The 26140-nt window shown below is 45.5% G+C and overlaps 1 protein-coding gene across 6 annotated transcripts in view; it reads left to right on the top strand.

The window, feature by feature from the left end:
• Positions 1-26140, top strand: part of SRGAP3 (SLIT-ROBO Rho GTPase activating protein 3) — a 210931-nt gene that overhangs the window by 151027 nt on the left and 33764 nt on the right. For all 6 annotated transcript variants that reach the window (XM_090023057.1, XM_090023059.1, XM_090023058.1 and 3 more), the window contains exons 5-9: positions 2523-2708; positions 4419-4547; positions 23350-23571; positions 24100-24201; positions 24518-24715. In XM_090023057.1, the coding sequence (XP_089879183.1) occupies positions 2523-2708; positions 4419-4547; positions 23350-23571; positions 24100-24201; positions 24518-24715 (837 nt within the window). The remainder of the gene's footprint in view (positions 1-2522; positions 2709-4418; positions 4548-23349; positions 23572-24099; positions 24202-24517; positions 24716-26140) is intronic.

The following is a 26140-nucleotide window of genomic DNA, read 5'->3' on the forward strand; positions in this document are numbered from 1 at the left end:
TCTTTGGCTATTACAGAGAACAACAGAAATGGTCAGGACTGTATAGATGTTGATTGGCCAAACATCATTGTTATGGGCCAGATTGCTGTCTAGATGGCTTTTGCTGCATGTGAGGTAAGGATAAGCGGAGAAAATAGACTCATGGGGCCTGTCCAGATGAGCACACGTGCGTTTCCTTGAGGACAGATAACAGCGGTAGATGGTTGTGCCGCTGCTCCTTGTCCGTGGGGAATGCCTGTGCACACGCACCCTGGCACGTGGCAGGTTGACCTGGATGGGATGCAGGAGGCTGGTGCCAGCATCTGGGCTGGCCCCAGCAGCCTGTCCTGGGGGCCTCCTAGGGCTGCAGCAGCAGCGATTCAGGTGCATGGAGCCTGGCTGATGGTTGGCGTGTGGCTCCAGCCAGCTAGGCTCTGGTTTTGTTTGGTGTACACTACTGCCACATGCACTGCCCCACTTTTTTTTGCTGTGGGCTGTTTTTTGAAAACCCCCTGCTGTGCTGCAAATTAGTATGTACAGAGTGTGTGGCTTGCAGTGCTGCAGACTGCACTTCTGGACCTCCCCTGTAGTGCTGCAGTTGGAAGCCTCCTTAGACAGCTGTTTTTGGGTGGAGTGGATGGGAGGTGATGCCAGGGAGCAGCTCTCCCCCTTCCTGCTGCATTGCTCCGGAACCTGCGCCTTCTCGAGCTCCTGTGGAGAGGTGCTCCTACAGCTTGGCTCAAGGAAGGAGGGCCCAGCCTCAGATCTCAAACTGTTCTGGTCTGTAGCATCCATGTAGCTCAAAATATCCCCTGCCATGTCTTCTGTGCTGAAGTGAACCTGATGGCTGAAAAGCAAATGACATATTTACTTCACAGCCTTGCAGCGGTGGATGGTTAGGGAGGACCAAAAGCAAGGCCCAAGGCCACGGTGGAGCTCAAAAGTCAGGATCAACTTCAGCACATGTCCCTTAGGATTGCGTTCAGATCCCAGCAGCCACGTGAAGAGCTGGGTTTATAAAAAGGCACGCTTTAGGCCAAAGCTGTCACTCTGCTACATATTTTGCCAGGGTTCAGCAGCTCAGAAGGAAACTCCTTGCAAATGTATGTTCCTTAACATTGCTGAAGGGGTGGGGAGGGGAAGCTGCTGTCTGTGCAGTCAGACCATTACAAAGGTCTCTATAAACACAGACCAGCAGCTGTGAGTTAACCATCTTTTACCTTCTGGTTCTTTGCTTTCCCCCCCTTATTCAAAAGATGCCCAGTAAAACACTTAGCAGATAAGATTTAGTACATGAGCTGTGGTTGGTTCCTCTGCTGGAGCACCTCAGTAGAGCACCGTTGATTTCAGTGGCCTTGCATTAATTTAAATCAGCCGGGGATTGGGTTCTGAACTTGCGAAACAGGATGCAAGGAGATAGAGCAAAGGGCCGTGATACTGGTATTCTACCTGCTGCAGCCAAATGTTGTCCCTGTCCCTACACCCATCCATGCTCCTTTTAAAAGGAAAGCACCAGGAGAGATTACCCCAAGATTGTCACTCCACTTCACTCCTCCCTTTGCAGCTGAGCAGCATACAAAGCTTCGTTCCAGTTCTTAGTGATCAGCTGCATTTCACAGTCTCATTGACAGGCATTTCGGGGCAGCTAACATGCAGTTGTTCTCCGCAGAGACAAGTCAAGCATCTCTACCCTTGTCAAGGTGATGTGAAGTAAAACATCCGCATCTTGGAGGGAGATGATGAAAGGGGACAATGTGACTAAAGGCATAAAGAGAGAGGAGCAGATGTATTTTTCTTTGTGTTCCTTGTGCAGATGTGTTTTTCCTTGTGGGTTACAAACTGATCGTCACAGTCTTGCGCTGAGTGTACTGGATGTCCCGTTTTGACCACTCTTGTGGCAGCAGTTAGGGTGGGCCTGATAGGGTGGGCCATGGAAAGCAAAACTGTCTCTTCACTTAGATACAACAGCCCCCCAGGTTAGAGATGAGGCCCATTGGCAGGATGTTTGCCTTATGTTTCCAAGCTGTATCTGCTTCTTTGGCTAGAGGGTTTGAACATCGTTTACTTGGGGAGAGAGGGGTTGGAGTAAAGGTGACTTTGTGTTGCCTTTGCGCTTGCCCTTCCGACCCTACAAACTATGAAACTATGACATTGGACTGTACAAGAGCTGTCTGTCCATCACCATGGAGCGGTGTAAGTGGCATCCTGCTTTCCTTGTGGATGCGGTGTAGCAAAGGAAAGCTGGATTGCAAGGTGCGATGGCTATTCCCTTGAATCCATCCTCTGCTGGGGATTTAAAAGGCAAGCTTCTTATACAAGCTCTGCTCTGGCTGGAAGGATGCGTGATGTATGCAGAAGTCTCCTCCTGGCCACTTTGAAGTCTCTCTATTTTCCTCTAGTGGCTTTAACAGCCATAGAATAGCTGAGGACCATGCTGTCCACAGCTGTTGAATCAGGACCTTGCATAAATACTCCTTTTGTGGCTGCTTTTTTTTTTTTTTTTTTTTTAACTGTGGGAGATTTATTTGCATCTGTTTCTCCAGGTGATGAAAACCTATCACATGTACCACGCAGAGAGCATCAGTGCTGAGAGCAAGCTGAAGGAAGCAGAGAAGCAGGAGGAGAAGCAGTTCAACAAGTCAGGGGACATCAGCGTGAACCTGCTGAGGCACGAGGACAGGCCTCAGCGCCGGAGCTCTGTCAAGAAGATTGAGAAGATGAAGGAAAAGGTGGGTGGGAGGAATAATGAGTCTCCTTGTGCAGTTGTCAAGTCTGGGTGTGGGGGATCGCTGGATGCCGACTGTCTTGCTTCAGTCTAGAAGTGTGGCAGAAATCCTGTGGTGGTGAGGGTTTCAGCTCTTTCATTCACCACTTGCATGCAGCCATTTCTGTTGCCTTTTGAAGGGATGGGGGAAGCTGTCTCCCCCTCGCTTTGCGCTCATGTATATCTCAGCAGAAGTATCAATGAGAGCAGTCTGTGGATGCCATAAAAAAGTCTCTTGACTGCCTGTTAGTCATGAAGATACGCCAAAGTCAGCAGGAAGCAAGGACTGAATTTGGAGTCAGGCTGCCACTTGTTAGCGGGAATTGGGCCGGGGGGACACAGAGGAGGGCCGTACAGTGGGGGGAGATTGGTGGGGAGAGGGAAAGATGTGGCCAGCAATTGGGTAGCCACTGTGGCTCTTAGCAGAGGAAGAGTTGAAAGAGGTATTTGGAAGGTTCTCTAAAGAGCCATGACTTTGAAAACAAATGCAACAAAAAGGCTGAACCAGCCAGCTAGAGCAAATGAAATCCTTGTACAGGAGCTATTTAGACTGTGGTTAGTGGCTTCTGAGAGACTTTGTCAGCTGCTAAGGGAGGAAGCAAACCAATAAATCTCATTTGTCACAAGCAGCCTTTATCACATGAGCCCAGAGGTCATCAGGCAGGGAAGGATTGTGGTCTGGCTGCTCTGCGTTGACTGCTTCGTTTTGTTTTCTGAAATTCCTTATTTTACCAACAAGCAATAGATATTGCAGCATTCACTAGGTCAGAGACTTGAAGAAAAAAGCCTTCAGGGGACATATAACAGTGTTTCTACCTCCTTACACTCATTGCTGAGCTAGTGGGAAGAGTGATCTGGAGCTCTGGTACAATAAGCAGTCTTTTCCCACAAGTTAACCTTTTGGCTCAACCCTACCAAATCCTCATGGTTTAATTTGACAGAGTCACCAAACATTTTTTATTGCAGCGTTTGCTCTGACATTTTTTTTTTTTGAGAAGGAAAAGTAGCTCCAGTGGCTCAGAAATGGGTTGTTACATGCTGATTCACTGACCTGTGTTTGTTGCTAGACTATGACAGAGCACAAATCTCTTTTGTTTTAGCTTGCTGCGCCCCAAGTCACTTAAGGCACATTACACTGCTGAATTTCCTACGGCGGCTGGAATTAATGCGCAGTATGCCACCGAGGCGTGCAACCACTGACATGCAGCCTTAATTAGAGACCTTTTGGGAACAACTGCCCTGGATCCAAATGCATAGGGGCTTTGGGTTCTGGGTTTCATTCTGAATTTTTCAGCTTGGGCCCTTGAGTAGCATTCTGTTTTCAGATACATCTGCATAAATCCTGGAGTAAGTCCAGGTACACATCAGTGTAACGGTGAGTTGAATTTGACCCCTTGATCTTGATGTATGTCAAACCTTCCATGAATGTACAGATAGCAGGGCAGCAGCTGTGCTCTGAATGCATCGTGTACAGCCAAGTAAAATGCACTTACTGTGCTGCTGAATGGACTAGGCGTGTTCAGATAGAATCACCCGCCGTACCGGGAAAGATGCCTGCTGCATCCTATGCGATACCATAGGGTGTTACTGTGCAACAACAGCACACTGTTGGGGACCTGCAGTAAGAGGGAACGTGAACTCCTGAATGTCTTATTTATGTGTTCTCTTTTCTCAGAGGCAAGCCAAATATTCTGAAAACAAGCTGAAGTGCACTAAAGCAAGGAACGACTACCTGCTGAACCTGGCAGCGACAAATGCAGCCGTCAGCAAATACTACATCCATGACGTGTCTGACCTCATTGATGTAAGTGATTATTCCCTCCGTACAGCTGCCCCTCTCTGTTGGCAAAGGAGCAGCCAAGGCCTCAGCATTGTTTAGCAGTGGAACTGGCCCTGGGGTGCGCTCTGGTAGCAAAGGGGAAGTGGGTGGCATTTTGAAATCTGCCTACCTGGAGGCTGGAGGGGTCTTCTATGGATATTAGCATTGTTGCTATTTTTCCCCAGCTGTACATGTGTAGGACTGACTTCCCAAAGATAGTGCAAGCGTGTATGAATAAAAATTGAGGTTTCATTGTATGGGAGTTGGCCTCCATCAAGTTTCAGGGAGGCCACATGAAAACAAAGTTGTTTTTAGTCTATGTTTAAATCTCCTTCTCCAGCATCTGAAAAATAATGATTGGTGTGGAGGGAAGGGGTTTGCAGCTGCTGATATGTGTACACTCGAATAGGGCATGAACTAGCCCACCAAGATGCAAAACCCTCAAAACAGAGATGTCTGGATATGGATCCAAATCTTAATGTTGTGATTCAGGCCCTAAACCTTCAAGCTATATATTACTTCCACACTTCTGCCTATCACATAATTCTGTCAGAGTCAAAATTGTGGCTTCAGTGCACCAGAGTTATGTCTTTGGTAGAAATTTCAGAGAAATATATTTGCTTAGGTTGGCATCTCTCTACACGCTGTGATGATGGCCTTATTTGAAACGGCTGAAATATGGCATCATCCTAGCATACAGATCTTTAGAAAGGCCAACATTTTTTAAGGTGGAATTTATCTCTTGGCACAAGGTTTGAAAAAAGATGTTCTACATCATTTAAGGAGCAGCTTAAGTAGTGTATTGGTTGGTCTATGAACCTTCAAAGTTGAGGTGGACTGTCACCTACCAGATCACCCAGGAAGATCAAAAGGTGGAGCGTATTCTGTTAAAAGTTTGAACTAAATCTAGGCAAGCCTTTTTTAAATTTAAAACTGGAGGTGAATGCTTGCACTGATACTGGGAGCGTCTACACGTTCATTAATGTGCCTGAGATACTGCACGTTTAGTTTATTACTTGCTTAATAAAGTACTAGCTAAATGTGCAGTAACTAGAGTTACTGTGCAGTAGCACCAGCACAGGATTATTTTGTGATGTTTACTGCACATTAGCCTAATGACACTGCAATAGGCTTTTAGCATGATTTTTAACCGCCACGCTACTGCACAGTTATTAGGCTAATACGCAGTACACGTCTTGTGTAGACATGTCTACTGAGATGCAGTCTGCTTCTTTGGCCTATGTCGTACAGGAGAGCAGCTTGGTTGATTAAAATGGCTTGAAAGAGAAACCTGAAAATCCATAATTGCTGAGGGATCTTTACCATGGAAACTTCAGATGGAGAATTCATTTTGTCCTTATTAAGTCCCAGAAAGAATTCCCGTGGACTTCTCAAGTGCTTTTATTCATAGGCTTAGTATTGCAAATGCTTATGATTGGGTTTACGCCTGTCTGGGAGAACACTTGAGTGTGTGCTGAACTGGAGCTGAAGTCAGGGAGAGGTGAGCAGATGTGTGTTCAAGTTAAGCATGTGTACAGAAGTGCTTTTCTGAACTCAGGTTCTCAGCTCAGGTCTTATTCTTCCAAAATGTGTGATCCTCTTCCACCCAGTCCCTTGAAAACCCATTAGTGCAGTAACAAAGTGACCTGTATTTTTGACCTAGGCTAAGGTGATGGCACACTACAAAAGTGCACATTTTAATAGTTTCTCAGGGACTTCACAGGGTGGAATAGAATGGCATTTATGTCCATGTAGGTGCCTAACAGGTGGAATAGGATTTGTTCCCTAGTACTTACTACTGTGAATAACCTTATTGCAATCCCTGTTCTTGAAAACAAGCAAAGTTGTAACCTCAGAATCAGGCCATATATGTTTGCTAGTGCATTATACAGTCTACTTTTAAGTGATTCAAAATTAGGTAGGCAAGGTTCTTTGGGTAGATGTGATATCTTTTATTAGACCAACTGAGTAGTTGGAAAAAATGTTCTTTGCAACTACTCAATTCATCTAACAGAAGATATCACATCTTCTCGAAGAACCTTGCCTGTCAATGTCCTTAGACCAACATGGCTACAACCAAAACTCCTCAAAAATTAGGGCTTTCATCTCCTCCTTTGGAGGCATCCCCATAGTTTTGCAGTTCCCACCATAAAGAATGTCTTCCTGCAAATTATTTTTCACTGGCTTAAGTTACTGCAGTGATCATATAAATAACAGTAATCTATAAATATCAATAACACAGCAGTTCTTTGTAGAGTTTTTGTCTTGGATTAGATGTCACCTAAATGCTTTATTTAAAGAACAATACTGGGGTGTTTATCGTTCTTAATTAGTCCTCTAACTCTGATTTCTTGTTCCAATCAGTAATTGAAAGAGAAGTTTTGATGCAAGGCCACTGGGGAGTTCAAGATTAGAATTTATGTTAAAATTGTATTTAGGATAATTTTGGATTCTCTCTTATTGTTCTTGGCCATGTTTACTTAGGTTAAAACAAAATAAAACAAACATTTGAAAATGGAAACATATGAACAGAAGGGCATAGTGATGTCTGCCTGATTTTCCTCTTGGGTTTCTGTATTCCCCCCCTCAATGTTCTCCTGGAGTTGAGAGACTTTGGTTTCCTGGAGAGCTGCCGATACCAGTTTGGCTCTGGCTGCTTATGTTATTCCTCCCAACTTTATTTCCTTGCTGACACTTCCATTGGAGCCGGCAGATGGTTTCTCTTCCTCACTCCAAGAATCCCTTCAGGGAACTTTGACTACAGCATCCTTGACTATGTATAGCTAAATTCTCTTAATTATATTTTCCATTCACCAAAGAAAGCAAAGTATTGTTCTGGGTGTGTGAGCTGAACATGGGTGTCCTAATTTCAAACCCCCAAGAGGAGAGCAGTTTATTTGAACAAACTTTGGACAAATCCAATGTGTATCGTGGAAGCACATTGGAAGGGAGGATGTCTGTCTTAGAATAAAGAGACCCCATTGTCTGTATCACGAAGGGCCAAGAAAAGAAACACTGTTTTTTTCATACCTGCTCAGTACTAGTAGTACTTGTATGTTCACTACAGAGGAGAATTTAGAGTAGCATATTTTTCAGTGCGGTATTAAAGTTGCATTTTAAATCCTTATACATGTAATAACAACACCAGCTTTTGTTCTGAAGAAATCCTGGATCTAAAAAAGCTAGACCTGTGTCTTTTAGATTTTAGTCTCAAGCATGTACGTTTGCACACACGTGTATATACACACACATGGGCATGCATATATAGGAATCAGCCTGTCCACCAATTAAATGCAACTGTGGCACATACAAGGTGGAAGCAAACATTTTAATGGCACGCAGCACTGCTTTCTGCACTATGAACTCACGCAGGAAAAGTGAAGTTCTTCCCCCCCCACCATAGAGATTCAGCATGGAGAGTATCCATCTTATGTTGAAGAGGTTATGTGGATCATGGGTGGTGTGTAGCCCCTTACCCAGGGCTGAATTGTGTTTGAGAAGTAGATGACCAGAGCCATATGGGAATAAACTCTTGAGTGAAGGGAGCAGAATGAGCAGAGGTATTTTAAAATAGGGATTGATTTTTGCTTTTCTGGAGGTGGCTTATGAGTGGACGGGCGTTCTTGCATGGAATCACAGCAGGCTTGATGTATTGCAGTTATGATAATGCTTCCAGCTGCTCCACCCTCCATCACCCAGGAGTGGTGATTAACGATGTAACGGGTTGTCTTTCTGGCACATAATAGGGGTTATAGAAGGGCTCCTACATGCAGTTCCTATCAAGTGCAAATTGCCATTTGGAGTTTTATGACTTGTATGCAAATCTGAGCCATCAGAACACTGGAGCTTCTAATTTAGCAGCATTCAGAGGAAAAAAACCCAGATGGGTGAATGTCATTTATTAGGCCCAGCCATGACACATCTCACGTTATCCGCACCTTAGCAAAATTGTAAGTTCTGTAACACAGCCTGTCTGCTAAAGAGTTGTCTGTCTGTCTCTCTGGTTAAAGCCAGGGTCTCAGCTGCTCTTACAGAAAGTGGAGAGTGCTCTTAGGGCTTTTGATTTTAATGAGAAATGTAAGACGTAATCAGAGTCACCATGGAATTGCAGCAACGTGGTTCTCCCTGATTTTGTATCAAATGAGTTTTGTTCCATGGTGTGCAGGAGAAAGGTTAAAAAACCCTATCATTTAGACTTTGGTTTAAAGAGTGTCCTTGTACAAGTTTCTCAAAAGAAATGCATAGTTATACTAGGACTCCTGGGTTCTTTCCTTAGCTTTGTCACTGATTTGTTATGTGACCCAAATTAATCCCTTTAGCTGCATATAAAATAGGGATCACACTACTTACCTCGCTGGGGGTTTTTGAGAAACAGTTGTAAAGGACTTAGTGGCTGTCAGCTGAGGACTGTTTTGGGATTTAGTGGTAGCACAGTACGATTCTGCACCCTTATGGAATCCACCAAACTTGCTGAATTTTTTCTGCATCTGGTAGCTACGATGATGAGCACATAGACTGGGAAAAGGAAAAGGACTCAAGAACCTGCTAATAAGTAAATGAGCTCATCTGGCAGTAAAGTTGCACTTTAGTGTGCCGAGTTGTTTGGTCACTAGAAAACTTGGCTGATGACACTGAGATTTGTCAGAGGCTCAAGCAATGCACAATCAAGTAAGTAGGGAAGCAGCAGTGACAATCAAAATGATACTGCTAAAAATCCCCAAGCAAAGTGATTTATTTACATTTGAACCAAAAATTGCTGGGTGTTGCAAATATGTCAGAGAGCACAAGCCCCATAAGGAAGGAACAAAAGGTGTGTGTGTCTGGATGCATTTAAATATATATATCGAAAAAGAATGTACATATCTAAATGCACCCACACGCACACATGCATAGACCCTCATAGCTGGAGCACATCAACAGGAAAGCAGAATATTTTCCCTGCCATGATAAGAATTTCAAAGCAGTGTCTTGAAGGAATAGGGTTAGAAGCAGCTGCTGGGTCTGGGCCCTTCATCTGAGGGACATTACGATTGGCTTGTTTTAAACTGCGGCCGACTCTTCTTACCTGACGGCTAAGGCCGTGTGTAGATGAAACGAGAGGCGTGTGTGCATGACACTTTAAGGCGGGCTAAATGCTTTTGAACTGCTTTAATGGTGTCGGTGTTTGCACACCTCGGCGTCGTATTACACGTTAATTCCAGCCGCTGTAGGAAAGTCGGCAGCATAATGTGCCTTAAATGACTTGGGACACAGCAAACTAAAACTCCTTTGCGGAGTTTTAGTTTGCTGCCCCTGCAGCCCCGGAGTGAAGCACCAGGCTCCGTGCAGCTCCATGGCTCTGCATGCAGGCTGGCAGCAGCCTGATCCACCCAAGAAACGCGGAGAGCCTGATCTGGGTTTTTCCCCCTCCCTGGAGCCTGCCTGCCTGTCTGAGCTGTGCGGGGGCCTGGTGCTTCCCTCCACGGCTGCAGTGCCCCCTGGGACCGCTCCAGCCGGGCGCCTGCGGGCAGGTGCGCCACTGCCGCGGAGGGAAGCACCAGCCCCCCACTGCAGCCCAGAGACCGCTCTGCATGCCGGCAGCTCGCCCTCCCCTCCCTACTGGAGAGGCAGATAAGTCAGCAGGGTGTGTATGGTACGGGGGTTTAATCAGCCCTAAATTGAAGTGGTGTTTTTTAAAACCCACCACTTCAGTTTAGGGCTCCTGTTTCGTCTATACTACACATGCCTTAAGATACTGCACGGACAGTTAGGCCTCCTGGGTTTTCTTCCCAGACTTGCGACTAACCTATTCTGTGAGTTTGAACAAATTGCCCAGAGCTTAGTTTTGAAACCTGATGTCTGTTTGTTTTGAGGGCCAAAGTACAGGAGCCAGAATTAATTCCATGCACCAGTCATATAACCTGGTTAGCATGTGTAGTCAGGCAGGTAGGAAAGTAGACCCTGCTCATTTGGACTGGGCTGCTTTCATTTGGGAGAAGCAGGTGCTTGTTGGCCCCTCTGGAAATCAGCCTGAGGGTAGGCCCCCAGAGTTGGCAAATTGCTCTCCTTTCCATGCACGCTTAATTGAGTGGGCAAAAGCAGAGGCTATGCTGAGACCCTCTTAAAATCAGTCTTTTTAATCTCATCATGCTTCATTTTTTCCCCATGTGTCTTATATGGGGCTATTAACTTCCAGACAGCCCTGTCCACAGCTGGATAACTCGGCATGACTCCGTTGACTCTGAATTGAGAAATGAGGGTCTACTGGAGAGAATTTGTTCCCTGCTTCCCACTCCTTTTCCTGTGGTTGGTGTCGTTGTGACAGTGATATCCTGCTCGACTCTGCCTTCTGCCTGGCATCACTTTCCTCCTAGGGATTTCACAAATGGATTGCTCCAGCTTCCTGGCTGACTAACAAACATCAGTGCCAGGGCAGGAGAAATAAATTCTGGTGGTCTACGTTCTGATCTCATTTCTATGGGAAATCAGCAGCTGATATAAACCTAGCTGCTCTGGGCTTATACCCTTTCATTTCACATTGGAATCTGCGTCAACATGCTTGCTCCTCCTTTTTTCTTCCCTTGAAGCAAGTGGCACTTGGCCTTGGCATTTTTTTTCCTGGCATAAAAAGACCTCGAGGTCTGCTGAGTCCTGGAGCCTGCTCCCACCCATTAGTATGCTCTGAGGTGCTCTGCCAGACATCAGACCCCCCCCCCAGTAACATGTTGAGAGCCAGGCGTGTCTTGTCACAGACACTCTGTGCAAAGTTTAATTAAACTATTGCATGTGGCAGCATCTGCAGCTCAAATCTAGCCCTGTCTGAGTGACAAGCGCCTTCACTTCAGCTTGATATACTGTATGTCTCTGCCGAAAAAGATCTAGCAGCTCCGGGGTTTTTCAAATAGAGTCAACAGCATAGCAATAAAAAGAATAAACAGCTTCTATCACGGGGAATTAGTCTCTCTCAAAAGACTCAATGCAATTCTTTACTTCCCAGCCTGCTGTGTCCATATTATTCCCTTTCCTGCTGAGGAGGCTATTTTGTAATGCTGCTGGCAATCCGTGGCACCTGATCCACTCGCTTCCTCTGCAGCTCAGGGGGTGGAAGGAGGAGAGGAAAAATCTTTTCTGTGCAAGAAAAAAGAACATTTCTGTTCAGGAAATAGTAGACAAGCACTTTGCTCTCTACTCGAGGCTTTGAATACCAGCTTAGAGAGCTGTGCACCGAGGAAATATGCACACTGTAGAGCCATACAATTGGGAGTGTTCATTTAGGCTGACATGAAGTAAATAGCAAGGGGTGTAGCCTGCCATGACTTTACACAAACAGAGTCTGAAGGACTAGCTGTGGGACATTCTGTTTTCTTCTTGCAATTCCCAGCTTTCTTCCTGTTATGGTTGCAGAATTAACCTTCAAGAGGGTGAGCCGTGCAACAGTGCCTGGCTGAGTTTGCAAAGAGCTCGGAGGTAGGAAGCGTCCCTTCAGTTCAGTGGATGCTAACAGATGCTCACGAGGACTTTCAAATGTCAATCCTGTTAATGATTTCGCTGCTCCTCGGAGAACGTAAGAAAGGAGAGGAATTGTATTTGTGAAGATTCAATGCAGCACTTTTCAAACTGTAATATGTCCGTATGGGGCTCGAAGGATTAATCAAGGTGGGAAGGGCAGAAGGGGATTGGAAGACATATAATTTAATAAGGACAGACCTGTATCCAAACATGGCTGGGTGGCAGTGGAGGCGTGTATTTAGTTTCCTTTTTTTCCAGGGGGACTGGACTTTGTCATGTGTGAGAACGTTGTGTCCTCCTTGAGCAGGTTTATATTCACCCGAGGCATTTGTACACGTGTTTCCGATGTGGCCCTGCGTGTCATGTATCAGTGGTGCAGCATGTCTCTGCTAAGAAAATGGCAGTGCACTTTGAACTAAAGTGCATCAAATGTGTTTCAGTTGAAAGTGCGCTGCTGCCATTTTCGCAGTGCGGCGATGTGCAGTGGATATACATGACGCGCGAGGCTGCCAGAGCGCGTCAGTTGACAGGCTCCAGCAGACTTGTGCTCCAGCGTGCACGTTGGAGCAGGTTTCCCGTATGTGTGTAAGTGCTGGATACTCCTTTGGTCTGGGTTTGAGCTGGTAACAGAACAAGCAGGCTCTAGGTCCTTAAATACATGTTCCTTTGGGCATGGCTATTTTGAACAGTGGTTTTTTATACAAATGTTCTCTCTTCACTGGTGTGGTTGAGTTACTACTCTATGGTGATGGTGAAATGGAGCGTCTGTTTAAAACACACTTGGATACTGCAGCAATGAGGACCAAATTAAAGCCTAGACAGGTAGGACTCCCCCTTCCTTAAATGGCTTGGGAAAGTTTTACAGTTTTTAAAGGCAAAAAACCAAGTAACTTTATGTGCATCATTGTGAAAGGCTGGATTATTCATAAAGGCAAGCTGTGCTTCTCTCAGAGAAAGTATACTGCAAATCCCAGAAGGTGACAAAATATTTGCAGTTAGGAGAGGTTATGAGACAGCCCTCCACAGCAGACTGAGCAAATCCAGTATCTGAGGACCTTTATGAAATTTTTTCAGTCTTTCTCTTTGAGAAAGCCTTTCTGCTAGAAGTGACACTCACAATCCACACTCCCTTTCTATTACCAACCCCCTAGAAAAATCCCGAAAGGTCCTACTCAATGAATCTTGACCCACAAAAAAATTGCCAACAGCTCCACAAAGGATTTCTCTACTGCTGCTGATACTTTGTGGTGATCGCTGGACACTGTAAAGTGCTGATGGCAGCTCATAAAGCTCTCAGTTGAATAAATCGATACGGGGCCATTATTTGAATGGTTCAGTAAAACAGAGTAGAATCCAGCATGACATTTTTAACTTGTGGGACTTTGTAGCTTCAGCCTTCTTTTACATTTTTGCACCATTTGTTCTTCTTTGCATTCCCCAAATCCACACAATACATTTCAGTTGAAAGCCTTTTAATATTTCCAGTCTCTTACATGAGCTGTGATTTGATCCTATGTTAGAGGGCCAGCAAAAGACTTGTGCCGCATGTAAGTCCTGAGGATACTTTGAAGGATAGGTAAGCCTTAAGTCGGACAGGTCAGCTTTCCTATCCCCCGCCCCCCACATTGATCTTGCATGCAATTTCAATTTGATTGAACCATGTGGGAATCATGTGGAATTGCACCAATTTTCATAGAAGTGTTGTGAGTTTAAATCCTCCAGGGGACAAGCAAAATCTGTTGTAAATACACTGTACGTTCCTATCCAAATGAGAATATGGAGGCCTCTGTTATGCTGCACTGCACCATTTTGCTATCAGAAATTACAAACCAGCCAATTCAGCAAGTCACGGTAGCACGATGAGCATGGTGAATTCTGATCAGGTTCTGTGGACAGTGGTGTAACACAGATTCATTATTATAATCTTACATGTATCATCAAAGTGCACATGGGTTTCCTTTGCAAGTCAAAGTGATACTCTTGTAGCCCTTCTGCCAGGGCACTGGTTGGCAGCAAAAAAGGCTGGGTTCAAATTGTGGGGCACCTCTAAATTATACCTGTGGCTTGAGCCCCCACCCAGAAAATCTGGGAGTGCTAAATTTGCTGGGTCGTCCCATGTAAACAAAACCCCCTTTCTTGCAAGCAGTAAAACACAGAACCCCAAATGTATTATAGGGAATAAAACAAAGCAAAAGATAACATTAAATGTAATTTTAAATGCTGTTAACTACCGAGCAAAGTCTATAGGTGGTACCCTCTTGGGGAGACTTCACCCCTATCCAGGCAGTCTGGGACATGGGGCTCCCCCATGGGTAGTTCTGGGGGCCTGCACCCCTGTACCTGCCCTTCAGCGGTGGGCTGGAGAGTCCTGAGCTGCTCCTTGAGTTCACTGCGCTGCAGGGAGTGGGTTGAGAGCGTGGGTCCTTCTGCGTTGCAAGGGGCCACTCCTGGAGAAGTGGTGGCATTGCCGATATTTGTTCCCGCGTAGAAGTTGAGTTTCCCTTTTTGCTATCTGCAAATTCCTCCAGAGGGTACATGCTTCGCCCAGATACAGGTCCCAGTTTGCCGTGTGCTGAGCGCATGGCCAGAACAACAGGGACCATCTTGCCCAAGTAAAAACACAATATGCAACAGACAAAAGCACACCCTTTACCATACTCAACCCTCAGTGTCTGTGTGTTACACTCTAATAATAAAAGGACAGAGTTTTGACCTGTGTCCAGAGTGTGATAAAAAAACCCCCTTCAAATTAAATGTAAAACCAATGCAGGTTTCTTGAATTTTTCCAACCCTTGCTTAATAAGGTGGCCAAACTGCCTTTGTCATCTTCTGCCAAAGTTCGCACCTGGTAAATGATTTTTTTTCCTTACATGGAAGGAGCAAACGTTGGGGTCCAATTGCCAGTTTCATGATGTATGCGCAGGTACAGATGGTTTTATGGCTCAGAAATATCACGCAGCCTGTAAATCATTACTGTCTGAAGACCATGCGGGAGCTTTGCCTGACAGCCCTAGTTAGCTCTGTGCAAAGGGCTGTGGTAACTTCCCTTTGAACAAAACACGTCCTCTCTTGACAGCTCCTAGTTTATTTTCCCAATAGCTTGAATTAAAAGAATGGCCCTGAATTTGCAAATCCCTTCAAGGAATAACCCGGCAATAAATGCAGCTTCTTCAAAAAGCAAGAACTCAAGAAAACATGTCTAGGGTAGAGATCACTGTGGAGACTTCAGGGAATAGAAGGATATCTGCTTTCAAAATCCCAAAGCAGAAAAAACCTGCTTCAGAGACCATAGAGTTAATTAACCTGTGCTGGATTTTAAAAGGGACTGGATAATTTTAGGCCCAGTAATACTTTTAGTTAAGCAACCTATGCTACAGGTAATCAAATCTCAGGCTTCAGAGGATGAATTGATCACCTCCGGGTCTGGAAATGTCCCTCTCTGCCGCACACACATCATTTTACATATGGCTAGGAGAAATTAAGTTGTTTGGATTTCTGTTTCAATTTCCCCGACTACTGCTCAAGGCAACATACTGAATGTGATGGCTCTTTTCCTGTCATTACTTCAAATATGGATCCTGGTGACTTTTTTAAGCGGCCTGTTGGGCCAGGTCCTAAGTCTAGTGTGGAAACGTCCCGCGGTGAGAAGTTGTAGAAGAAGAGAGGATAGGTTAGTGTTTGACAAGCGTTTTCTGATTCTTAGCGTCAGAAAACCAAGGATGGCATGAGTTCCCACTTAATGTGTTGTGGTGGTTTAAATATTTCATGGAAGTAGGAGGGGTGGTTTTGCTGTGAGTCACAAGCCTGGACAGTCTCATAAGAAGGGATCAGTCCTGTCAGCATCCCTTGGGCTGCCTCAAGCAGTGCTGTAATCTGAACTGCCTCCCTAAATGCAGCCACCTTCTTCCTCCGCAAATGCGAAGTCACCCGGGATGGCTGCAACATGTGAAATGAATATGTCCGTATGCTTGGAGAAACCTCCTGGTAGTCCAGGCTTGGACAGAGTCCCTGAGTTTTTTGTGGTGCAGGGCAAAGGTTTTGCCTTATGACTCTGGGCCACCGAGAGTGAAATATCTTGACGCAGACCTGTTTGCAGAGCAGCACTCCCACCTGACGAGGTTGCTTACCTGCCAGTAATGGTCAGGATCTTTTTGAGCTAGCTGGCAAGAAATGGGAACAACCCATCAAAACGATCACAGGAGGCATCCGGTCCCTCAGGTCTTGTTAGGTCAGTCCAATTTCAGTTCTATTTTTTCTCCCTAAGTTGGGGAATGGGTGATAGCTCTAGCATTCAAGTAGGCTCGTGCATTGTGCCCAGCGTGTATAACTTACAGTGGGTAGTTCAAAGCATCTGTCCCTCTGAGACAGAAGGACAAGATAGTAGGGTAGAGTTTCTTTTGCTTCAAGGGTCACCTGGCTGCTACCGGAGGGAGATGCATTGCCCTCCTGGCTCCTGAAATAGTTCCTAAAGGTTTCAGATATTTTGGCTAAAAGGCAGCTTCCTCTGGAAGATCGAACACGGGGTTGGGAGCCAGTTAAGCCTTGGGATCAAATTCTGACGTTGCCAATAGACCTATGGCGTTTGGATTATTTGCTTTCCTCAGTTTTCCCATGGGTGCTCATCTACGAGAGCTAGGCACCTTAAGTGTAATTAGGATAGTTAGTGAGAACTGAGAATAAAATTGGAATAATTAGCATTGCAAACCTCTTGGGGCATTGTGAACTTAATGGGTCTTCATTTCCTTGAAAAGTGTAAAGCCTTTTTACATATGCTAAGTACTCTTATATTTGATAACATATCATGATGGCTAGCTATCTAGTAAATAATACAGAATCATTTTTCTCAATGAAGGATGATTGTGTTCTTTCCTTTGCCTCTTTTACTATTTTTTCTGAGATTTTATCTGTGTTAGTTATGTCAGTGTCTCTCTAGTCCTTTTCCCATTACGAGATGCGTGTGCTATCATTATGTTATAATTCCCTCATTGGCAAACCCAGCCGTGGATTCACATTTGCAGTGTGCAAAGCAGCTTGCTTGATGTGGTCAAATCATTCTTTGGAAAGCATTTGTCAAATTGGGGCCAGAACGCTCGGTGTGATGTGCTTATTTGGATGTTCCCTCTAGATTCAAGAAAAATGTAACCTCCGGCTATGAAAGCGTTACCAGTCTGGTTTGTCTACTTGTAATATTTATCAACAGCGCTATTCCATAAAAATGAATTTGATAACAGTAATGACTTGTATTCACCATGACTGTCCTTTCAAAATCTTCTCTTCGTTGCAGGCATTTATAAAGCACCTAGCACTGTAGGAGTGTGATCTTAATATTAACTTTACAAACATTAAGCCTTATAATGGCCATTTTATGTAACGTATACATGGTTTACAGACGGGGAAGCTGCGACTAGATGCTTCGGTGTCTTAGAAAAAGTCATGTTAGCATTATTTATACAGGGCCCAAATAATAAAACCATTGTTTATTTTTTCGAGGGGATATTATATTCTATAGGATTCCTCTGTCAGAGCTTGTTACCTCCCTTAACTACCAAGCTACCCTCCTTCCCTTTTGTGAGGACTGTCTAGTTCATTTTGCTTGAAGCATTTTGCTTGATAGGCTGGGTAAAACTATTGTGAATGTGTTCAGCTATGTGAAAGAGAAGAAAATGGAGCAACTGAGCTTTGCAAAGATATCTGCCTGCCCTGTGAAAATAGGGCAATTCCTCTGTGTTCCAGTGAAGAACATTTTGAGGTCACTTAGTATTAACAAAGCGGTTTAGGTTCAAATATTTTCTGCCAGCCACAAAAGTTGGTTTTATTCTGTTTCCTCTTTTGTTTTGTTGATGTATCTGGTGTGCTTGGGCCCTTGGTCAATGGGAATAACTTTTTCTTAATGATCCACTTGCATGAAAACATTTCAAAAGAGCTTGCATTCACTGTGCGGATGTGGTGAATATATGTCGAAGTGGGCAGTGCTGGAGTCTTTTGACGTCCTGTCTGTCATCTTGGTTCCTCAGTAAAGCAAGGAGAGGAAGGATGGTTTAGCAGTTAGGGCAATAATATGAGCTGGGAAACTCTTGGGTTCAACTCCTGGCTCTGCTACAGGTTTTCTGTGCATCATGGACCGGTCAGTCAGTGTCTGTGGTGTTCTCCGAGAAGGATGCTCTCAAATATGCCTCACCCACCCATTCCCTCTTGTATGTGCCAAGCACAGAAATCTGGCAGCATAGCCACTCCCAACCCTGCTGCCTCTGCGCTTCTCGAGGATGGTCCTGGAGCAAGGCTTCATTGCCTCATTTCTGGGTTTGGTTTGTGCAGACAGGTACAGGTGGGTGGGCTTCCCTGTGAGCACCCCTCCCTCAGTGTGCTGGGAACGTATAGGTGTGCAAGGTAGGCACACTTGCCCAGGGTAGGCAGAAGTGGGAGTTGAGCTCTTCAAGTCCTGGCCTCCGTCTTGGGAGCCAAGTTCTTGTTGAAAATTGGGCCTGCTTGTATTGCAGAGCCGGAGAGTTCATTGGAGACTCATGGAAATTAGAGATGGAAGAGCTGGGATGCCACCCGACCCATCCCTCTGCTCATTGTGGGATGGTCCTGTACAGGACAGCAGTGAGATGAGACCATCCTTTAATAATTTTAGCATCCACGAAAACATAATTACAGGACAGGGGGATGGGAAATCGAGCTTTGTGACTGTGTGGCCTCGATGTGACCAAGGCACTTAACCTGTTGTGCCTTGGTATTAGACAACTCTTACATTTTCTGTCTGAGAAGGGTGGTGTGAGGCTTAATGAGTTAATGTATTAGGAATGTTTTGCTCCTCATCTGAAAGACTCTATAGATGTGCTAAGGATGATTGGTATTTCCAGCAGTTCTTCTTTCTTTTCCATCAAAGAGAAGAGCGGGCTGAGAAAATGCCATTTGTTCTGGAGCTGGGACTGGGAGTTTAAAGTCTTTTTCTTTTTTCTTTTTCCTTGTGTGTCTCTTTGAGGATTTTTAAACAGTCTTTTCTCCGTCTTTTCTGGTCACTGAGGTGTGACGCATCAGCCATGGTGCTAATCACCAGAGACTGAAGGAGCTGTAAAAATGTTGCTAGTAAGACAGCTGCCCTGCTTGTCAGTAGCAGAGTTATTGGTGTTACAGTAACTGCTGGGTTCAGCATGAATTCAGCATTAAGCATGCAGTGAAATAGCATGGTCAAGAACACCAGGGTATCTCTGAGGACGTGGATTTTTTTCAAAAGCACCCTGCATTAGCCCAACCTGTTTCCCCTTGCAGTCAGTGGCTCCCAGTGCTTTCACTGGCAAAGTGAACGCCTTCAAAAATTCCACCCTTAGGCAGGAACAGATTTATGGGTCTTGTAACATTTTTACTTGCCAGTCAATGAGATAATTGTCCAAAAGGCACTGGCATGGCTTTGGAGATGCATCTTTCAGGTGCCTTTTTGGAGCACAACTTTCTGACCAGCTGATCCTGGCACCAGAGCGTTATCCTTCTCTCTGGTCAGCAAAGTGATTTGGCTCCGGTCTTCTGCTCCCTCTTGTATGTACAAAACTGTCTTTGACAAGAGTGGACGCAGCTATCTTTTAATGGAAGCAGATTGTCAGGGTCAAAATTCCCCTTCCCGGGATGCATGACGAGGTATTTGGTAGAATTTGCAGATTTGTTGGAATCTTACACAGCCGCGTTGTGCTGCAAGTGCTTCTGCTGCGGCCCTGAACTTGTGGTCTCTGGGCACCCATGCCTTTCCTAGAAGTCCTCTGAACACCCAAAGAATAGAATTTTCTCTTTAATCCTCTCCTGCTAGGAACTACAGACTGTGACAGTAGTCCCAGGCCAACACCCAGTTCCTTCTAGAAGACGTAATTCCTGTGTATATAGTGGATGCACCCCTCTCTGATATGAGATCACTGTCTTATGCTTGCATGGCATCTGATAAGCAGTGTGGGCAACCTGTGGAAAAATGTATGCATGACGTATTTAGTTTCCACCTACCAGAACGTTTGCATATGTATGCTGAAATTATCTACAGTGCAAGAGATAACAACACTGATGTATACATTGTCATCACTAGGCTTCAGAGCCGGTACCTGAATGTAGTGAATGGAACCTTTCTGTCACCCTAAGCACCATCCCCGCCACCTTCTCCAGTTGCCAGCACACCCCGCCACCCTCCTGCCATCTCCATGCATTGCCCCAGGGGCAAGCCAGCCCATTTCCAGGTGGCCCCAGGCATGCCGCCAGCCACAGGAGCCTGCTGAATGCAGAAGCAGTGAGGGGCCCAATCCCTTTTTTCTGCGGAGCCTGCCCGCCTCTCCTGCGGCCAGGGGGTGAGCTGATTAGTGGTTGCAACATTTCAAGTTGCAGTGTTGCAGACTAAACTACACTGGGATGTAGTTTACTTCGCAACTGTGCAAACTCACTTAGAACTCCCATAACTTGCATACTTGTAATGTGTGATGCCATTAAGCTACACAAAGGGAAATTTTTGTCACATGTACATTGTGACATCATCACGCGTACGAGCGCTCAAGGAGATTTTAAACCTTTTCAAAGGACAGTCTGCCTTCTGCCGGTGAAGCCGTTGGAGAAGCATTGACTGCTGGCAGCCTGACTGCTTGTCATTTAGACAGGGTCAATTTATGGCTGTGTTCAGCCATGCCAAAAAGAAAAAAAAGGGCTAGCCAAAGATCTAGTTAGTCCCCATGGGGTACAAGAAAAAGCAACCAGCCATCTCTGGGCCTACAATGAACTGCTGATATATGGCGCAGCCATGTCAATAATAGGGAGCCGGAGAGCAGTCCCGAGGCATGTGCTCATGACTCCTACTCTGTCTACTGTGCCTAATCACTGGGCTTTGCCACGGGTGGGAGAGAGCAAGTAGGACTTGTTTCTTGGTGGTGGTCCTAGGCTTATAGTGGGATGGTATAGATAGGGTCTTAGCAAACTGCATTTGGGCTAACAGACTGTGTTCATGCATCTGTGAGCAGCAGTTGGCTAGTCATGTTTTTGCTGCTACTTTTAGGGCACAAGACAGCTACATTGCTGTGGAGTGACTTAATCTGAATTGAGGGATGTCTCTTCAAATCAGTGGAGGAGCTGAAACGGCTTCTTTGGCTGGAGTTGCTTGTGGCAGGGACTGGGCGCGAGTCTTTCACTTTGCATTTAGCAGTGGTAGGATTTTGATGCACAATTCTTTGATCTCTTTGGTTATTGACGTCAGACAATGTGAAGCCAGCAAAGGGGCTGCTGGGATGGTGGGGCTGGAATCTCGAGTCCCTCGATTCATGAACAGTTTTTCCATTTTTGATTAAATTAGATTAGCTCAGCCCGATTCTATGCACCTATCGCTAACTAGGTTTTCATGATGCACTGTGACTCCAGCTAGGTCTTTTTGATCACTAGCTAGTGACCAGTGGAGTTACTCTAGGTCTGAATTGGTCATTTATTGTTAGCAGTGTAAGTCTGGATCCTGCAGGTCGCAACTGTACCCCAAGGTGTTCCTGTTTAAAGGTGCACTGGAAGCAATGTGAAAATATCCTGGGCTTTGTTTTTCACCAGTGTGTTAAATCCATTGAGATTTCTGGAGTTGGTGCCATTATCTCAGGAGCGTAAGGCAATGTGATAGATGTTCCAGCTCTCCAGCTATTTTTGGACACTGCTCAGGCAGTGATAAACTTTCTATCTGCTGCTGTTTTATTCATACATCAGCAACATTTCTTAACCTTGGTGATCTGCAGTTTGTAATGCAAATTGTACAGTGACGGTTTTTATAGAAAGATAATTCAGCGGCTGTCATTGGGTGGGTGCTATACAAAACAGAAGATGTTTCCACCCTGTGTGCCTGGCTCAGCGATTCTTTTTAGCTCTGTTCTGCTGTGGGGGTTATTGTAGATGTGCAGCTTTCTTTGGGTGCGTCTACATGATGTACTGCAGTGCCATGTAGAGCTACCCCAGCTCTGCTGTACTCCATGCAAGATAACTTTACTGGGCTAAGTGAACTGTTTTGTTCCAATAAAGCCCTCCAAAGGCCTGTTAAAATATCAGAGCCCTGGTGGCGGTATCTTCTGACCTTCTAACAGAGCTCAACTCCCGTGTTGTCCTAATGTTTACCCCTCCAACTCTTTCTGGTCCCATTCTCCAGCCCCAGGAGATGTCATAAATACTGAATACCCCTTTCTTTCTCTTTTTTTCCACTGGGGCACCTCCGACTGAAAGAAGGTATCCATAATCACCCAGGCTTTGAAGCAGAACTGGCCACTTGTACCCAAATTAGGTGGAGTTTTTGGGTTGTGGCCAAACCTTTGGGAAGAGACCCTAAATAACATTTTTGGCTAGGCTTTAAGGAACCATTTTTAGCAATGAATCCTGTCCTGTTGCTGCATTTGACAAGCCAAACTCCATCATGTCAAAATGAGAATTTTGAAAGCAGCCCTTTGTTTAATGTATGATAGTTTGGCAGCAATTAGCTTTCAGTTTTATCACTTCCCCGGAGACGAACTTGTGAACGATCACTTATGCATGAGGAACTGCTCCATCATATGAGGGAGAAGAGAATAGTGGAAGCATCTTCACTGCGATGATGAAAGGGTTTATGATAACAGGGAAAGGGTTGTTTTTTCCTTTTATTAACAACTTACTTTAAAATCTCTTTTTACTAGTAAATTTTGATGAAAGCACTTCTCTGCTTAGAAGTTTCTCTTCAAAAAGGTACAGTCAATTCGATGAAAAGGAGTAGACTAGGAACAGCCAGTGACTGTGGGGTTTTCAGTTTGAGAGCCATGACCTGTTTCTTCCTGACTATGATCTTGTTATTGCAGAAATTGGGGCCTAATCAGAGTCTGCTCCTAGGGCCTGGCAGAACGTGTCATGGTTATGTCAGTGGGTGACAGACCTCCCTTTGAGTCAGCACCTGCCACAAGATTGTGGAAGGGCTGCCTTTCAGCTAAGTGCTCTCCACTTGGTCCAAGAAGATGCCATATGTTTCCTAACGAGACCAAGGTGTTTATCTTTGTGTCCTGGCCAAGTATCAGCATAGGGTAATTCTGCTTCTTATGCCGCCTCTCCCTTGATTTCCAAATCAGTTTTGAGTAGACACAGTATTCTTTATTCCCTGATTGCCCGATTGAAGGGTATTGCGGGGCCCTTTAAAGAGCTGCTCCAGAGGTGGCTGCATTTCACAGCTAGCTAAAGCGATTGTGTATCTACACAGTTTCCTACGGGGTGGCACATAAATAGAGGGATCGTCAGTGAATGGTGACTTAGTCTGGGAACATGACTGCTTTGTGGTGTTTCTCCCTGTTAGTGCTGTGATCTGGGGTTCCACGCCAGCCTCGCTCGGACGTTCAGAACCTACCTGTCTGCTGAATATAACCTAGAAACCTCCCGGCATGAGGGTTTGGACATCATTGAGAATGCAGTGGATAACCTGGATGCACGGAGTGACAAGCATGCGATCATGGACATGTGCAACCAGGTCTTCTGCCCTCCTCTGAAGTTTGAATTCCAGCCTCACATGGGGGATGAGGTATTGTACCTGCAGGACATAGTTTCAGCTGCTCGTCCTAACTAGAGCTCTGCTAACTTCCTTCTGCTACCTTTCTATAATGTCTGACTCCTTGTCCACCTGACTTCAACCCCGCCATGCTTTTGCTCATGCTTCTTTCCTAATAAAATGTTTGCCTTATTGGGTAGCCTTTTTTTTAACTGTTTATTGCTCAGCATTTCTGCAAATGCTTCACAAAGCCTATGGTATAGTCCCCAGCTGAACAACACAATGAGCAAATAGAATTTGAACTCAGACCTACCTATTGAATTATTTAAAAAGCTCTGATGTGTATCTTTAAAATGATGTGCGATTCAATATTTTGCTTGGACTCGGATGCAGGACACTACCATTTCTCTGGGATATTCAGCAATGCTACTGCCTCCCCCGCTCACACAAAAATGGAGAAGATTGAGGGAGGGGAAACCATGTTGATTTAAAATGTTCATGGTCACTCAGTGAATGATCTTCTGGTCTTATTTCTTCTCTTTGGTTTTGCCGTTGCTTCAGGTATGTCAGGTCAGTGCCCAACAGCCCGTGCAGACCGAGCTGCTTATGCGGTACCACCAGCTGCAGTCTAGACTTACCACGCTCAAGATAGAGAATGAAGAGGTAAGAGCAATAATAGGCTTTGATCCTGTGAACATACTTCGCTCCACTTGATGGGGCTGATGACTTTCCAGTGTTCTCCATGTGCCTTTGAACATGCCTTGAACGTGCTAGTGTTTCCAGTCACAACTGCAATAATTTGAGTTAGAGTCCTCTGCCTAGCTGAGACTTCTCGTGTCCTTCCTGAAGGCTCCCATTGACTAGAGCGGCCGTGGACTCGCGCCTGCTTGCAGCGAGTTCCTGCTTGACCAAGTGTTGCAGTAAAAATGTGCCCTTCTCCCAGTTTGTTTCACAACCATGCTGCCTCCAATTGCTGCAGGTACGGAAAACCCTAGATGCCACTCTGCAGACTTTGCAGGACATGCTGACGGTGGAAGATTTTGATGTTTCAGATGCCTTCCAGCATAGCCGCTCCACTGAGTCGGTCAAATCAGCTGCTTCCGAGACCTACATGAGTAAAATAAACATTGCCAAGAGGAGAGCCAACCAACAGGAAACTGAAATGTTCTATTTTACAGTGAGTCTCATTTCATACTATACAGGGGACACAGCATTAATTGGTGGGGTCAAGGCCCTTTTTTAAGTGCTCATTAGTGAGCAGTGGGAGCCAATTCAGTCTGCTTAAATATTTGTCTTGTATTTTTGTTTGAAATCAGTCTTACGGAAATGGCTAGGGAACAACAGCCCATCACTGGGAACAACCTGAAAAGCTCAAAAGGAGGTGTTAGGAAACAGAGCCTTTCCATATAGTCTGCTTTTCAACTAGGCTCATAGGGCACGTCCAGATGAAGCCCACTGTGCGGTATGTGGCAAGGGTGCGCTGCCCATGCGTGAGCTGCTCCATTTTTTTTCCCCATGGGTTTTTTTGACCCCTGGGTATCCAGGAGTCAGAAAAACTTGCGGAAATAAAACTGGATAAGTGCATGCATGGGTGGTGTGTGCCGCTGAAAAGCAGAGCCAGACTTTCCGGATCTGCGCTGCGGCCACCAACCAGGCTCAGCCTGGCAGATCACCACTGCTGCAGCCCTGGGAGGCCCCCAGGACTCCAGGTAAGGCTGCTGAGGCCTGCACAGTGCTGGCCCTAGCCTCCCCTATCACTCCCAGGGTAACTGGCCATGCGCCAAAGCATGTGTGGCACGGGTATTCCCTGGGGACAAGTAGCTGTGGTGCAAGATGCGCTGCTGCTACTTGTCCCTGGGGAACCAAACGTCCATGCTCTTCTGGACATGGCCATAGTGTTTTTCACTCTGTGGCCTGTGATGTGTTTGGAGGTCTTCATTGATGTCTCCAGCTCCCTGGAGCCCTTCTCCCCCTTAAAATCCACAGAAATGACTAAATCTCTATTCTGAGCTTTCTCTTTTGCTGTTTCCTCTGCCCAGAATGGATTTGCAAATCCCATGGGTCCTTGGAAGCTGCCTACATCCTGCAGCATTCAAAGGAGGCCAAGGTTATTCATAAGGAGGACCTCATGCCCACTGCATTATCTCATTGACTTCAGTGTTCTCTCAGCCTACAGGGCTACAGTCTGGCAGTCACCTTAAGAGTAAATTGAGTGGTCATTTCCAGCATGACAAGGGGCTTAACTGGGGGGCTTGTAAATATCTTTCTACAGAAAGCTTGGAGAGGTGGGTGTGGTAGGACATGTGCATCTCTCTGGACCCTACCCTACCTACCTTCCCCCAAGCCGATTTCAGGATCTGAAGAATGGGCTCATTATTTGTCTTCCAAATAATGCAAGGCATGAGTTCTACAGAAACATCCCATGATTCTAAAAAGGGGCATGTGTTTCCAAATGCAGTGCAGGATAAGGCAGAGCTAGTTGGATCCTGTGGCCTATTCATATTTGAATTTAATCTAATTGCTCCCACTGAGAAAGTTTGTTGCACTTGTGTTTGTAAGGAGTTATTTTGCAAGTTTTTTCCTCTGTCTTTCCCTCTGCCTT

Source organism: Crocodylus siamensis, chromosome 11 (assembly GCF_052110815.1).
Source record: "Crocodylus siamensis isolate JL-2025a chromosome 11, ASM5211081v1, whole genome shotgun sequence".
NCBI lineage: Eukaryota > Metazoa > Chordata > Crocodylia > Crocodylidae > Crocodylus > Crocodylus siamensis.